Below are 16,590 nucleotides of genomic sequence, written 5' to 3'. Positions count from 1 at the left end.
TGACCAGTTTAAGGAAGCTGCCTCATGGATTCCTCCCGTGGCAGGGAGGATTCACTTTGACAAATTGGGTTGACAAATACACTTTGTCAATCCAACCAGGGTCCTCACCAACTACCTTTGTCCTGCTTTTAGAGACACTAGCCAGTAAAAGCAGCCCAGGAGGCTCCTGCCAAGCCTATGTAAGCTAGAAGAAAACCCCGGTCCTGCTTCCCTACACCACTACCATCACCCACTCCACCACTGTCAAAAATGAGAAAAACTCAAGCCCAGGAGGATGGAAAGACCAGATGCCATGGGGCCCCACCCTTGGAACCCACTGCCTCCAGGAAACCCAATAAGGCACAGACCAGCCATGTGCCCTCTCCCACCTCCTGACTGCCAGCTACTCTAACTGCTGACACCAGCCCAGCTGGAATAGAGCCATGGGACCTGGTCACACGAAGCCCTCCCTATGCTGCCCAGGCTTGCTCTGCAGTATTTTGGACTTATGACATTTCCAGTCTTAAAAGAGGATTCAGATTTCAGCTTAGCACCCAAGAGAGTCAGCCTTCAGGTGTGGGATTTGCATGCCAGCTCAGCCCAACCTTTGCTACCCCAGGCCTGGAGAGGGCATTCCTTAGCTGCCCAGGTTGGTGACTGCCACCCTCTACTGCTGCAGACAGTACCCAGGATGAGGGGCCCAGGTCCAACGCTAGCTGAGCACCAGGGGCCAAATGCCAAGATACCCTTTTCCTTAAACCTATTTCCTCTAGTTACTGGCCGCACCCAGTATTGGTGAAGGTTTAGGACAGCCAGAACTCTCACACAGTGCTTGGTGGGGGGAACAGAAAATGGTACAAGCACTTAGGAAATAGATCTGGAGGGAACCTTCCAGAACACTGTTCTGTATTTTTGGTGGTAGTTAAATAGGTGAACATGTTCAGAATTGTACATTTTATCGTAACTAAGTAAGCTTCAATAAAGCATTGTTTAAAAAAAACACACTGAAAGACAATGTAGGGTGTCAGATGGGTACTGGAATTATGGGGGGATCACTTCATAGATTATATAGATGCCTACCCACTGCACTGTACATCTGAAACTAATATAAAATATAGTGGTACCTCGGTTTTCGAACATAATACATTCCGGAAGACCATTTGAGTTCTGAAACGTTCAAAAACCGAGGCACGGTTTCCTCATAGAAAGTAACGCAAAATGGATTAATCCATGCCAGACCTTTAAAATCAACCCTAAAACTGCAAATTTAGCATGAATTTTACTAGCTAATGATACCATAGATCCATTAAATTTACGGCATTCACAAACTGAAATGTTCATCAATGGAGACATTCGTAAACCGAGGTACCACTGTACATTAAATCTCAACTATAATTAAATACATATATGAGGTGTGATCAAACAATATGGTGAATGTTTAAATAAAAAAATGTATTACAGGGGGGTGGGGGTGGGAGATGAAGGTAAGGGGGATCAAATATATGGTGATGGAAGGAGAACTGACTCTGGGTGATGAACACACAATGGGATTTATAGATGATGTAATACAGAATTGTACACCTGAAATCTATGTAATTTTACTAACAATTGTCACCCCAATAAATTTAATTAAAAAAAGTATTACAGTAAAAAACACATTGCCATTAATCAAAATACTCCTCCTGGCTTCAAACACACTTATCCCATCGTTCTTGCCACTTTCTGAAGCAGTTCTGGAAGTCCTCTTTGGTGAGTGTCTTTAGTTGTGCTGTTGTGGCTGCCTCGATGTCCTGAATCATTTTGACTTTGGGGAAGAGACAAAAGTCACATGGTGCCAGATTCGGTGAATAAGGTGGAGGAGGACACACCGTAATGTTTTTATTTGACAGAAATTGCTCTACCAGAAGTGATGTGTGACATGGAGCCTTTATGTTGTGATCACAAAATACAGTGACTGCTGCTGCTGAGTGCCACCCAACAGAAGGGCAGGGACCTTCAATATGGGAAGCGGTGCATTGAACCTTAGCATAATAACAGTGTGTGACAAGTTTCAACTTGTTCAGTGCAGTCAGTTGGGTGTGAGCTACAGTTGAGAAAAGGTGTGTTTTAAAGTGTGCCACAAATCATTCTCCATCGTGACAACGCTCTGTGTTACACATTGCTTCTGGTATACAGCAATGTCTGTCAAATAAAAACATTACAGTGTATCCTCATCCACCTTATTCACTGGATCTGGCACCATGCGACTTCTGGCTCTTCCTAAAGTCAAAATGATTCAGGATGTGGAAGCAGCCACGATAGCAGAAGTAAAGACATTCATGAAAGAGGAGTTCCAGAACTGCTTCAGAAAGTGGCAAGAATGATGGGATAAGTGTGTTGGAAGGGAGGGGGAGTATTTTGAGGGGGATTAATAGCAATGTGTCTTTTACTGCAATTTTTTAAAAAATTTAAAGTCACTGTATTTTTTTTTATCATACCCCATATATTTGCTGAATATATCAATCAAAATCAACAGAATTCAAAATTTTCTCCTTTCTCCTTAGAGTTTGATAACCCCACTGCTCTGTATAGAATGAAGCTATTGGAAAAGGGTAGTAGTGTTTCCCATTTTCCTCAGAGGTCGAGGTGCAAAGGAGTCACTTCTGATCCCACTGTCCCTCTGCATGGGTCAAATGAGAAATTGAGGACAGCTTCTCACCTGCTCTCATGCCCACTCTTTCCACTGAGTCCTGACTTCCCCAGGACTGCTTTTTAGTAATGCCAAAGGCAGCAGGGCTCACTTGGGTTCCTGGATCCTGTTTTAAAATTCTTTGCCTTGGGTTACTTTCAAACAGGACCTTTCTAGAAACATATAAAGCCTCCCCCAGGACCAAGAAAGAATGGAACTGGCTCCTGGTGAGACTGGAAACCTGTAGGATGAAGTGGGAAGGTACCTCTTTCCCAGCAGTCCAAGGTCTGTCTCCTTGGACCGGTCTGGCCTCATTGCCCACCCCAACCTCCAGGCCCAAAGCCTCTCCTCTGCTCCTGATCGCCTGTCCATTCTTTAAGCCCAGGACACTGCAGTTCCTCCACGAAGCAGCCCAGCAGTCTGGTCTCCACCTCTCGCTGCCTTGTTTCGTAGCTTTGCCCACCTTGTTCTCCTTTGCATCCTGGACTCTGAGCTCATCTGCCACCCAGCAGGAGGCTGGCAGAGCCGAGTGCTGCACGACTCCCAGCCCTGCCAGGGCACGCAGCCAGGGATTGCTGAACTTGCAAAGGACATTTGTAATGTGTAATAATAAACTTAAAGCAGAAATGTGAAAATGTGCACTCCTCAAGGAATAAAATGTTCTCAGAGAAGGCAGGAAAAAGACAGGGATGACAAAAGTGGTTCTCTAGCTGATGTGCTAATGGCAATGTTCCCACAGACAAGCCACCCCTGCGCACAGGCCTGGAAGGTGAAAGACTGGGGGGCTGCTGCCACCTTTCAGCCTGTCTACTTCAAAGTTATTTGCTAAGTCATCTCCTAGGGAGATGATACACAGTTTTAAATCCTGGTGAGTCTTTCTGCCCCTGGTAAAATGACAATAAATCACAATTGTGTAACCGTTGAACAAGTTTAATAAAATGTAGAAGAACTACAGTTTTCTATCTCAACTTCCCATGTAACCAAGAGCACGTGTATAACTTTAATACATGACCGAGGACCAACACTGGTGCTCATCTGCTTACCCAAAACAACGCAGGCCTTAGCTAGGAAAGGTTCATACAAGGATTGTTCCAGGACTCTTCCTTTATGTACCACTGTCTAGGGGCCTTTGTAGCCTGATGTCCCTGGGTCCTTCCAGCATGACACGGACAAGCAGCCCTCGATAGGTGGCATGACCATCAGGAAGTCCCAGTGAATGGTCCCGAGAGGCTGGGATCCTCTACCTAGAGAGGTGGCACAGAGTGGAGCAGGACCATGGCCCCTGGCATCTTTCTCTGTGGTGGCAGTGAGGCAGGGACCCCACCTTGGGGATCAAAGTCAGGGCTCTCAAAGGGGGTGGAGGGTTATGTGGCCCTAGAAAAATGACCTTCCCAGGAGGATCGAGAAGGGCTGGGGGAAAGGGCAGAACAGGTTTTGTAAACTTACCGGGTCACAAGTACCAGCACCTTGTTTTCTCCCAGACAATCAGTACCACCCCGGAACTAATGCACAGGTATCTCACTGCTGCACCTGATGATGGGGTCATCCAGCCAAACTTCTCTAACACACAGGATGAGCGCTCCGTCCCGCCTGGCTGTGCCCTCTGGGGCTTTCTAGGAGCCCAGAGATGGGCCAGCTCCTTCGGTCACCTGTTGACCTGAGCAAGGGGTCTCACGCAGCCCGCCTCAGCGGCCATGTGGCCAGAAGACACACACTGGCGGCTATAGTTTAGTAGCACATTGTTAAAATAAAGCAAAATGTAAAAAATGAATTAAATTTCTGAGATAGTTTATTTCTTCCTTGCCCGGAGGAGAAAACACACTGCAGTGTTAGGTGGGATTTCGCCCTTTCCTGTCCTGGTTAAGGCAGACCTTTCCAGACAGAGGGGCCCTAGCCCGGGGGCTCCCGAAGACTGGCCGGTGGTGGGGGGGTGTTCAGGTCACAGTAGCTGAAGACGTAGCCATCCATCACAGCTATCTGAGAGCTGCCGTCGAGGCCAAGATCTTCCAAAGTTCTGGTGTCCCACAGGCCTGTCCGCTCGCGGGTAGCTTGCAGAAGCGCTCGGATTCTTTGGTTTTCCTTGGAGGTAGATTGCCAAACGACTTCAAGCTCATCTTCCATGGCTCTGAGAGAAATCAACACAACAAAGGAAGAGTTGTAAGTAGCACCACTAAAAGCTATTCATAGAGCCCTTCTGAATCCTAAAGTAGCAAGAACTCAAGTGGAAGAATGCTTCGCATCAGAGAACAGAGCCCATGGGGCTTAGGTTCTGAAGCAAAGAGGCCCAGTGTTGAATGAAGCGCCAAGGTCTCCTGGAAGTAGAAAAGAATACTAGGACACAGGCTAAAGACAACTTCTTACCTTTCCTCCCCAAGTTTTGCCTTTTCTTTTCTTTTGGCATCAATGCACATACCCTTTGTTTCACTACAGAATTAACACGCATAAAAATAAACTACAATAACTGCAGTGGTCGACCTATACACAGTGGCCTGGCTGTGGGCACCCACATGGCATGGGCCTGCAGGCCTCTCCTCTGTCCCCTCTGCTTGTCCCCACTGTGACCTGGCTGACACTCAGGCACCATTCACGGGCATCCATCCATAGAGTCACTGATGGGCCCAGACATAGAGAGTGAGTAACGGGCTGAGGAGGAGACCGTGGGGTGGTGGGGCTCATGAATAAGGACACAGCCTCCTGGCCTAGACCATGTGCCAGGAGGACGAGTGCCCAGAGGGAACCAAGGCTTGAGAAAAGGCAAGGGCAGAACAGCAGATTTTTCTGAATCAGGACTCTGTGACGGGCATAATGTGCGGTGCTGAGGAAACAGGGCAGACAAACATACCCATGTCCTCACAGGGCCATGGTCCACGAGGGGAACAGACCAGGGTGCCAATCCCCACCTCACAGGGTGATAAGCCCCATGGAGAAGTATAGGGAAGAGAACAGCAAGCCTCACCCGGGAGGAGATGCCTCGTACAGGATGGCAGGGTTGGGGAGGCCAGCTCCTTCAGAGACACTCCCAGGTGGTTAGGGAAACGTTAGAAACTGGGTTACCAGGTGGACTCAGCACTGTTGTTTAAAGAGGAGAACAATGAGACTCAGGGAGACCAGTGACATGCCCACACGTCCAGGATTCACTTTTCTTGTGAAATGTTGGTTCCTTCCAAGGCCCTGGATGCCCACTGAGTGTTAGGCACTATTTAATTAAACTTTGCCTAAAAAAATCCCCAGACCCTTTTTAGCACAAAAACACCTGGGTGTTTAATAAAGTACAGCAATCATGATAAATGAATGGCTAAACTCAAAACAAAGACTAGGGCAGGAAAAAATGAAGACTAAACTGAAATCAGAGAGGTAGGTAAACAAAATGTTGGCATTGCTTTGAGGACAAAAGCCCATAATAGAAAGCCCGATTTTTGTAGAATGGAGAATAGGTCTTGGGCCCATGTAAACTGGGTGTGAAAGAAAACCCTATACTCTCTCATGTCCACGTTTCTCCTCCTCTTCCTGGATACACGCTGAGCTATGTATTCCTGAATTAGGCAGGAACGTGGAAGCACATGAAGCATGAAGGACCCTCACAGAAAGGATGGTTGGGTGGACAACCTGCAGATCTTCAAACCTGCTCTGAGAGGCTAAGAGTCTACTGTTCTCAAATGCATTTGGGGAAAAAAAAAAGACAGAGAGAGGGAGGGAGGGAAGGAAGTAGGGAAGGAGGGAACGGAGGGAGAGAGAGAGAAAGAAAGAAAAAGAGAAAGAGAGAGAAAGAAAAAGAGAGAGACAGAGAGAGAGAGACAGAGAGAGAGAAAGGAAGGCAGGAAGGCAGGAAGGCAGGAAGGCAGGAAGGCAGGAAGGAAGGGAGAAAGCGAGCTAGATAGGTCATAACTGTTCCATGAGAACTTCAAAAAATACAGTTTGAATTTACATTGTTCCCCATGATTAGGCATCGCCAGGCCCTGAATAGAGTGAACCAAGAGTGAAAAGCCAATTTTGAGACAGTCAGTCAAAAAACCCAATAGATGGGCTAAACAGTAGTACATTGAACAGAGCCAAAGAGAGAAGTTTAAAAAAAAAAAAAAAAAAGAGTACGGCACATGGGAGTATTCAATAAGGAGGTCTAACATACATTTAATGAATTCTGGAAGAAAATTTAGAAAGAACAATAGGAAATGACCTATTTTATGAGATGGCTGAGAATTTTCTAGACTAACGAAAGACACAAAATCACACATATAACTTATACAAAGTAGGTAAGTAAAAAGAAATTCATAGTTAAAACACATAACAGTGAAACTGTAGAATACAAGAGACAGAAGAGATCTTAAAAGATAGAAGAGAAAAGATGGATCATTTATTTTTTTTAAATGACAAGACATCTTAAAAGCAACAATGAAACAGAGAAGACAATGGAATATGCTGAGAGAAAAGGCCTGTCAAGGTAGAGTTCTGCACTCAGCAAAAATCATCTTACAAGAATGAGATGAGGACAAAATGCCAATGTTTTCAGCTACACAAAACTAGAGAAAGTTACTCCCAACAGACTCTCACTAAAGAAACGTCGAAAGAGGGGCGGCCGGATGGCTTAGTTGGTTAGAGTGTGAGCTCTGACCAACAGCGTTGCCGGTTCGATTAAAGAATGTATTTTAGGAAGAAGGAAACTAATCTGAGAAATAAAGTTTGAGATATAAGAAAGAATATGTTAAAAGATAAACTGAGAAATATGAAAATTTTAATTTTTTTTAGCAAAGTTCAATTTGAATCTAGTAGCACCTCATCTAGAAGAAAAGAAAAGAAAAGAAAAGAAAAGAAAAGAAAAGAAAAGAAAAGAAAAGAAAAGAAAGCGACCTAGATAGGTCATAACTGTTTGAACAAGAACTTCAAAAAATGCAGTTTGAATTTACATTGCTCCCCATGATTAGGCATCGCCAGGCCTAATCGTATAAAGTAAAAAACTTTTTTTTTACTTTAAAAGGAGCCGTATAAAGTAAAAAGCTTTTATAGGCAGAAAGAAGCAGGAAGGAAGTTATATGAGGCAAAAAAGTAGGTTGATTATTGCAATGTTACTTTTCTTTAGGGGGCGGCAGGGACCTATCAGGCAGGTGGCCTAACTGGTGCTGACCAGGTGATTCCTGATGGACTGGTTTAAAGTTCCATTTCTGGAAGAGCTGAAACTGTAAATTAAGTCTTGGTTTGGTGATGTGGGGCTTAGCATAAACAACTACATTTGGGGCTTGTTGTCTTGCTTTTAACAATTAGTAAGGAAATAAATTGGTAAACTGTGGGTAAATCAAAATAAGCAACTATATAAAACTAATAACATTTAATTGGGGGAAGCTAAAAATAATGACATAAAATAGACCTTTGTTTATTACCTATATCTAATGACACTAGACAACAGTAGCACGTAAACTGAGAGGGAAATAATTAGATTAAAGCATAGACCTTGCAGGTGGCCGGATGGCTTGGTTGGTTAGAGTGCGGGCCCTGAACAACAGGGTTGCTGGTTCGATTCCCACATGGGCCAGTGAGCTGTGCCCTCCACAACTAGATTGAAGACAACAAGCTGCTGGAGGGGCGGCCAGATGGCTCAGTTGGTTAGAGCGTGAGCTCTCATAAACAAGGTTGCCTGTTCAATTCCCACATGGGATGGTGGGCTGCGCCCCCTGCAACTAAAAATTGAAAATAGTGACTGGACTTGGAGCTGAGCTGCGCCCTCCACGACTAGACTGAAGGACAACGACTTGGAGCTGAAGGGCCCTGGAGAGACGCATTGTCCCCCAATATTACCCAATAAAATTTATTGTTTTAAAAAAGCATAGGTCTTGCATTTGGGGAGAGAAATGTAGAGATGCTGATTAAATTGCTATTTTTTAACGTTAAATATTCATGGTGAAATTTTAAGGGTAACCTCTAAAGGGACAGAAATAGAAATGTATAACTGTTAAACCATGAAAGGGCAAAAAAATGGAATGGGGAGAAAGTGAAAAATAAAGTTCCATTCTATTAATGCAATTCTAAACCTCCCATCTGTCAAGAAATTTGGTATCGGCCCAACTTTTTATAAAGTGACTATTCCTGGTGGTAAGAATTTCTGTGACTACAGAAACCATGTTAGACAAGACTTCATTTTGCCGCGTATTAAGAAGCATTTGGGTGATGGAAAACAAACAGATAACCACATTCTGCGTGGCATCAAATACATGGATGCTACTATAACTTGAAGAAAATCACATTGGAGAGTCATTATGATTCTTCTGTATACGTCAGTGTATATTCCAGTTTGTCAAAGACAACACAGCCATTCTGAAAGGGAGGACTCAGCATGAAACCAAAACAATGTGAGGGACCACCAAGTTCAACTTCACAAGCATATGATATTCCCCAGTGTTTTTAATACACTGGCAATACTTCCTCTATCATATGTTTAAAGGGTAGAGCTGTAACTGATATAATCTGCTGATTATGATCTTCCAAAAAGGGAATGATCAGAGATTTTAAAGTTCTTGGAAATGAAAAAAAAAAACATTTAATCAAAAATTAATAAAATCTCACAAGAAAATGGAAAAGAGAAGAAAAAAGGGGATGACAATTAGGGAACTGAATTGATTTAGGAAGTCCAATAGTCAAACAACAGAACATTTTCAAGGAGGAATTAAAGAAAATGAAGAGCTGGGATGTAATGCACAGTATGGTGACTATAGTTAACAATACTATGTTGTGCATTAGAAAGTTGCTAACATAACAGATCTTCAGTGTTCTCACCGTAACAACAACAACATGGAGATTATGTAAGGTGAAGGATGTGTTAACTACTGTGGTAATCATTTCACAATACATACGTGTATCAAATCATCACATTGTACACCTTAGACTTACACAATGCTACATGCCAATTGCTGGGGGAAATTTTCAAAAGAAAACAAAATGAGGAGCAAATAAAAATCATGACCAATATTAAATTCAGATAAAACTAAAATGCAAAAACAGAAATAAACAATTAAGTAAACAAAACAGAACCAGAGGGTTTTATTGGAAAATTCTACCAAAAATTCAAAACCCAAACATGATAGGGGGCTGGGGCAGCCCTACCTTTTCTGCTTCAGGGCCTCGTCCAGGATCCCCTGCTTGTCCTGCAGCATCCGATGGAGATGCCTCATCTCTTGCTGGTACTGAGCTGTCTTGTTAGCAAAGTCCTCCTGCTGCTCTGTCAGACGGTGACTGATGTCACCCAGCTTCAGTGCTGACTGCTTCTTGTACTCCTAGCGGAGAAGGGACTCTATGAGTGAGGGGACGCTGCTTATTGCCCAGGTCGACGGCCTCCTGGATGCATTCCCTCCCCACCCCCTTGGGCTGTCAGAGCTATCCCCGGATAGGTCTGATCTGGGAGGGCAAGTCTGGATTATAAAAGTCATGTAACATAATAAAAGAATTTCAAGTATAATAAAACCAAATTTCTAATTTGTATGATGCCTAGTTTTTTTAAATGCTATAAATTAGATTAAACAGGAGGACCTCGTAAGATTTGTCATATTCTATGGGTAAAGAGATGACTGAGATAAAAGACTAATTCTCTTATTTTCCTACTTACATTTTTATTGTATTGTATTTATGGTTATGAATTTCCCTCTGAGGCTTTCTAAAACTGTTGTCACATAGATTCTGACTTATAGTTCATAAGATTTATTTCTCTTTAGAAACTACAACATTCTGGAGGCAGATCCGAGATGGTGGCGTAGGAGAAACTATAGAGAACCACAGGAACTCGACCCCTCAGAAGAACACATTGGATTTAGAGCAATTCCTCCTGAGAGACAACTGAGAGGCAATTGAACATCTTCTCCACAACCACCAAGGAAGACTGAATAGAGAAGTTCAGGGAACTGGGAGAGCTCCCTGAGAGCTGAGAGAACTATTCAGGACTGGAGGAACTGGTGAGCGCCATTGTGTATGTTTCCCCTGCACTTGAATAGTGGGCGGAAGCTCTCTCCAGGTTCTCTGGCGGAACTGCAGGGCCACTGTGGCACGTCCCCAGCCACGCCTCCTGGAAGTAGGTCCAGCAGGCACACAAGAACGCCATAGCGTGCACAAATGAGGAGACTGATCTAGCAGTGCAGCAGGGTGAGGGTGGTGGTGATGGTGCTGCTGCATGTACCTAGTGGGCTAAGTGTGCACGCGGGGTGCCCCCACCCAGTGAGACTGCAGAACTGGCAAAATGCTGTGGTACCCACATGCAGCGCTATCCCTTACAGAGAAAGTGCAGAAACAGTGGGGCACTGCCACATGTGCACTCAGAGCAGCCCCGCCCAGAGCCAGTTGAGGCAACAGACGATTAAAGCAACAGGGTACTCTGAGCACACGTCGGGCAGCCCAGGCCACACCAGGCAAGCTGAAGGGCAAGGAAGCATACACACACACACAGCTGCCCTGCCTAGAACTCACTCCTTCTGACCAGGCAGCATACCAGATACTGCATGTGCCTGCCCAACTACAACTGGCCTACCGAAAACATCTGGCACAGAGATTGGGAGAGATAGCTATTTCACCTAACTCATAGGAACAAATACAGAAAGTCTAACAACATGGGAAAACAGAAGAACATGCCCCAAATGAATAAGAAAAAAACCCAGAGAAGAACTCTAATGAAATGAAGATAACTCATTTGCCTGATAAAGAATTCAAAGAAATGGTTATAAGGATGCTCACCAAACTTGAGAGTAGAACAGCGGAACTCAGAGAGCACTTCAACAAAAAGTTAGAAAATGTAATAAAGAACCAATCAGAGATAAAGAATACGGTAAATGAAACGAAGAATAAATTAGAAGGAATTGAAAGCAGTTTAGTTAATACATAAGAATAGATTAGCAACCTGGAAGACAGAACAGTGGAAATCACCCAAACAGGACAGCAAAATGAAAAAAGAATTTTAAAAACGAGGATAGTGTAAGGGACCCCCGGGACAACATTAAGTGATCCAATGTCGGCATTATAGGGATTCCAGAAGGAGAAGAGCAAGAGAAAGGGGAAGAAAATATGTTTGAATAAATAATGGCTGAAAACTTTCCTAATCTGGGGAAGGAAACAGACACTCAGGTCCAGGAAGCACAGGGCGTTCCAAACAAGATGAACCGAAAGAGACCCACATCAAGACATATTCTAATTAAAATGGCAAAAGTAAAAAAAAAGCAAGACAGCAAGAAGTAAACAAGTCACATACAAGGAAAACCCCACACCGTTATCAGCTGATTTCTCAGAGGAACTTTACAGGACAGAAGGGAGTGGCAGGAAAATGTTTACAGTGCTAAAAGGAACTTATGACCTAGAATACTGTATCTGGCAAGGTTATCATTCAGAATTGAAAGAGTTTCCCAGACAAGCAAAAACTAAAGGAGTTCACTACCACTAAACCAGCTTTACAAGAAACGTTAAAGGGTCTTTTTTATGCAGAGAAGAAAAGGCTATATAACCAGAAATAAGAAAATACTGGAAAGAAAATCTCACTGGTAAAGGCAAATATATAATAAACACAGTGAATCAACCACTTACAAAAGCTAATATGAAGGTCAAAAGACAAAAGTAGCAAAATTTACTAAAACTATAATAAATAGGTGATACACAAAACAAAAAGATATAAAACACAATGTCCAAAACATAAACAGTGGTGGGGGGAGTAAAAAATGTAATGCTTTTAGAATACATTTGAAGTTTAATGCCTAACAGCTTAAAATAGACTGCTATAGATATAGATAGATGGATATATATGAACCTCATGGTAACCACAAACCTAAAAACACACAAAAAATACAAAAAATAAAGAGAAAGGAACCCAATCAAAACAGAAATGAAAATGAGCAAATCAAAAGGAAAGAGATCAAGAGAAGAAGGAACAAAAACAAAACAAACAAAATAGCGATAAGCACATACCTATCAATAATTACTTTAAATGTAATGGACTAAATGCTCCAATCAAAAGACATAGGGTGGCAGAATGGATAAAAAAGCAAGACCCATCTATATGCTGCCTACAAGAGACTCACTTTAGTTTGAAAAGACACACAATAGACTAAAAGTGAAGGGATGGAAAAAGGCATTCCATGCAAATAGAAAAAAAAGAAAGCCAGTGTAGTAATACTCCTATCAGACAAAACAGACTTTAAAACAAAGAATGTAAAAAGAGACAAAGAAAGACATTACATAATGAGAAAGGGGTCAATCCAAGAAAAGGATATAACAATTGTAAATATGTACCCAACATAGGCACACACAAAGATATGAAGCAAATATTAATGGACATAAAGGCAGAAATTAACAGTAATATAATACTCCTCTTACCTCAGTGGATAGATCATACACACAGAAAATTAGTAAGGATTTAATGACCTTAAATGCCACATCAGGTCAGATTAATTTAGTAGACATTTATGGAGCACTTCATCAAAAAACTGCAGATTATACAATTTTCTCAAGTGTACATGGAACATTTACCAGGACAGATTACATAGTACGCCATAAAAAACAAGCTTTGATAAATTCCAAAAGATTGAAATTATAACAAGCATATTTTCTGACCACAATGGCCTAAAACTTGAAATCAACTATAGAGAGAAAACAGGAAAAAATATATATATATGTGGAGATTAAACAATAGGCACTAAACAACTAGTGGATCAAAGAGGAAGTCAAGCAGAAAATAAAAAACTACCTTTGGATAAATGAAACTAAAAACACAACTTTACAAAATGTATGGGATTCAGCAAAAACAGTTCTAAGAGGAAAGTTCATAGCCATACAGGCCTATTCAAAAAAGCCAGAAAAGTCCCAAATAAACAATCTAACTTTACACCTAAAGGAACTAGAAAAAGAAGAACAAGCAAAACCCAAAGTAAGTAGAAGGAAGGGAATAATAAAGATCAGAGTAGAAATAAACAAAACATAGACTGAAAAAAACAGAAAAGATTGATGAAACTAAGAGCTGGTTCTTCGAAAGGATAAATAAAATTGACAAACCTTTAGCAAGACTCATCAAGAAAAAAAAGAAAAACCAAATAAATAAAATCAGAAATGAAAGGGGAGATTATAACCAACACCACAGAAATACAAAGGATCATTAAATAATACTATGAACAATTATATGCCAACAAGTTGGACAATCTAGAAGAAATAGATAAAATCTAAAAACATACAACCTTCCAAGACTAAATAAGGAATAAACAGAGAATCTGAACAGACTGATCACTACACTGAAATTGAAGCAGTAATCAAAATTCCCAACATACAAAAGCCCAGTACCAGATGGCTTCACAGGTGAATTTTACCAAACATTTAAAACAGAATTAGTATCTATCCTTCTCAGACTATTCCAAAAAGTTGAAGAGGAAGGACTCCTTCCGAACTTATTCTATAAGGCCAGCATTACCCTGATACCAAAACCAGACAAAGACACTACCAAAAAAGAGAAATACAGACCAATATCCCTGATGAACATACACGTAGATGCAAAAATTCTCAACAAAATACTAGCAAACCAAATTCAACCATGCTCAAGTGGGATTTATACCAGGAATACAGGGTGGTTCAACATCCACAAAACAATGTGATCTATCATATCAAAAAAACCAAGGATAAAAATCACATGATTATCTCAATAGATGCAGAAAAAGCATTTAACAAAGTTCAACATCCATTTATGATAAAAACTCTCAACAAAGTTGGTATAGAGGGAACTTAAACTCAAACTGATATGGTTATATATGACAAGCCCACAGCTAACTCAATGTTGAAAAACTGAAAGCTTTTCCTCTAAGATCAAGAACAAGACGAAGACGCCCACTCTCATCACTATTATTCAATATAGTATTGGAAGTCCTAGCCACAGCAATCAGACAAGAAAAAGAAATAAAAAGCATCCAAATTGGAAAGGGAAAAGAAAAACTGTCACTATTTCCACATGACGTGATACTATACAGAAAACCCTAAAAAATCCACCAAAAATAACAGAATTAATAAATAAATTCTGTAAAGTAGCAGGATACAAAATTAAAACACAGAAAGCTGCCACATTTCCATAGGCTAATAATGAATGATCAGGAGAAATTAAGAAAATAATCCCATTAACAAACGCATCAAAAAGAATATCTAGGAATAAATTTAACCAAGGAAGTAAAAGACCTGTATTCTGAAAACTATAAGACACTGAAGAAAGAAATTGAAGAGGACACAAATAAATGGAAGGATACACCGTACTCATGGATTGGAAGGATTAATGTCATTAAAATGACCATACTACCCAGAGCCATCTACAGATTCAACGTAATCCCTATCAAAAGACCAATGGCATTCTTTTTAGAACTAGAACAAATAATCCTAAAATTTAAGTGGAATCACAAAAGACCTGAATAGCCACAGCAACCCTGAGAAAGAAGAAAGTTGGAGGTATCATGATACTGGTTATCAATCTACACTACAAAGCTATAATAATCAATACAGTATAGTACTGGCACAGAAACAGACACAAAAATCAATGGAACCAAATAGAGAGATCAGACATAAACCCTTGCATATATGGTCAATTAATCTAAAACAAACACTTATTGGGTGCTTTCTACTACTTTAGGAACATAACCAATAAACATAATAATAAATAAATTACATAGTCTGCTAGAAGGTGATCTTGTCTTCAGGAGAAACAATAAAGCAAAGTAATGAGAATCAGGAGTGTGGACAAATGGATGACCAGAAACTAAATAGTGAAGGTATGTTTCATTGGTAAGATGACACAGGTGTTTTTCCAGGACCCATCAGCTCCAAGTTAGTCGTTGTTTTCAATCTAGTTGTGGAGGGAGCAGCTCACTGGCCCATGTGGGAATCAAACCGGCGACCTGGGTGTTATGAGCGCTGTGCTCTAACCACTGAGCAAACCAGCCGCCCCCAAAAACTTTATGTTTTTGTTACTTAAGCAATATTTATGAAACAAAGGAAAAATAAAATCTATTCTTTGCAACAGGGCACACCTTTGGGTCTGAGCAATTTTAAGTCAAATGTCATTTAACTTTTTAAAAGTAAATAATTCAGGACTAAACCTTATGTTTCCTAAAATAAAATAAACTCACAACATACATTTACATATATACATATACACACAATACATATACATATATATACATACACACATACACACACACGCACACACACACATCAATATCTAAATCTGTATCTACATACCTATTTCTATACCATTCACCCACTACTATGAGTATTTACACACGGCCAGTCAATGTTTCGATTTGCTTTTCCTGGTTTGTTGATTTTCCAACATACCACTGTCATCAATCTATTTCTCCACTTACCACTGTCCTACACACATGCACTAGAGCCCAAAGGTCCGAGATCTTGTTCCCCATGCTTGGAGCTACACGCCCTCAGAGTCCCTTCCCCTTCAAAACCCACAGGCTTACTGCCCTCCATCCAGGCCTCAACCCTACTGGTCCTCTCCTGCCCCTGCCCTGTCCAGGAGCAGCCAGTTTGGCTGGTGAGGCTGAGGATGCAAGCTGAGAGACCAGCAGTCAGAATGCAGGGCAGGAGATGATGAGTGCAGATGACGCAGATGATGGGGAGGAGAAAGGAGGTCGGGGGAGGGAGGTGGCCAAGGGGAGGAGAGTTGGTACAGTGAGAATGGCTTTCCTGGGCAAAGAAACTGGAGGGTGCAATCGGGATTAAGCAAGAGAGGAACAGGTCAACCCTGCTCTCTAACTGAATCAATTACTGAACTAGGCTTGATCATAAAGCCTGGACATTAACTTAAGGACATAGCCTGGAGATTTTTCTGTATCTTTTTTTTTTTTAACACCTGCGTGGTATCTTATTGTGCACATGAACTGAAATTTATTTAATGAAAGATGCTATTTCTGAAGAGGGGCTATCTCTGCCAGTGAAACCCACACTGCTTG

General features: G+C 41.5%; 1 protein-coding gene across 3 annotated transcripts in view; it reads right to left on the bottom strand.

Annotated features, from left to right (window-relative positions):
• Positions 1-4,418: 4,418 nt before the first annotated feature.
• Positions 4,419-16,590, bottom strand: part of CEP89 (centrosomal protein 89) — a 57,764-nt gene continuing 45,592 nt past the window's right edge. For all 3 annotated transcript variants that reach the window (XM_074314430.1, XM_074314431.1, XM_074314432.1), the window contains 2 exons: positions 9,737-9,906; positions 4,419-4,772 (listed from right to left, as the gene is read on the bottom strand). In XM_074314430.1, the coding sequence (XP_074170531.1) occupies positions 4,538-4,772; positions 9,737-9,906 (405 nt within the window). In that variant the 3' untranslated portion in view covers positions 4,419-4,537. The remainder of the gene's footprint in view (positions 4,773-9,736; positions 9,907-16,590) is intronic.

The sequence above is a fragment of the Rhinolophus sinicus genome, linkage group LG11, assembly GCF_036562045.2.
Source record: "Rhinolophus sinicus isolate RSC01 linkage group LG11, ASM3656204v1, whole genome shotgun sequence".
Lineage (NCBI taxonomy): Eukaryota > Metazoa > Chordata > Mammalia > Chiroptera > Rhinolophidae > Rhinolophus > Rhinolophus sinicus.
Note: the sequence above shows the minus strand (reverse complement) of the source record. Positions and strands in the feature narration are given on the sequence as shown.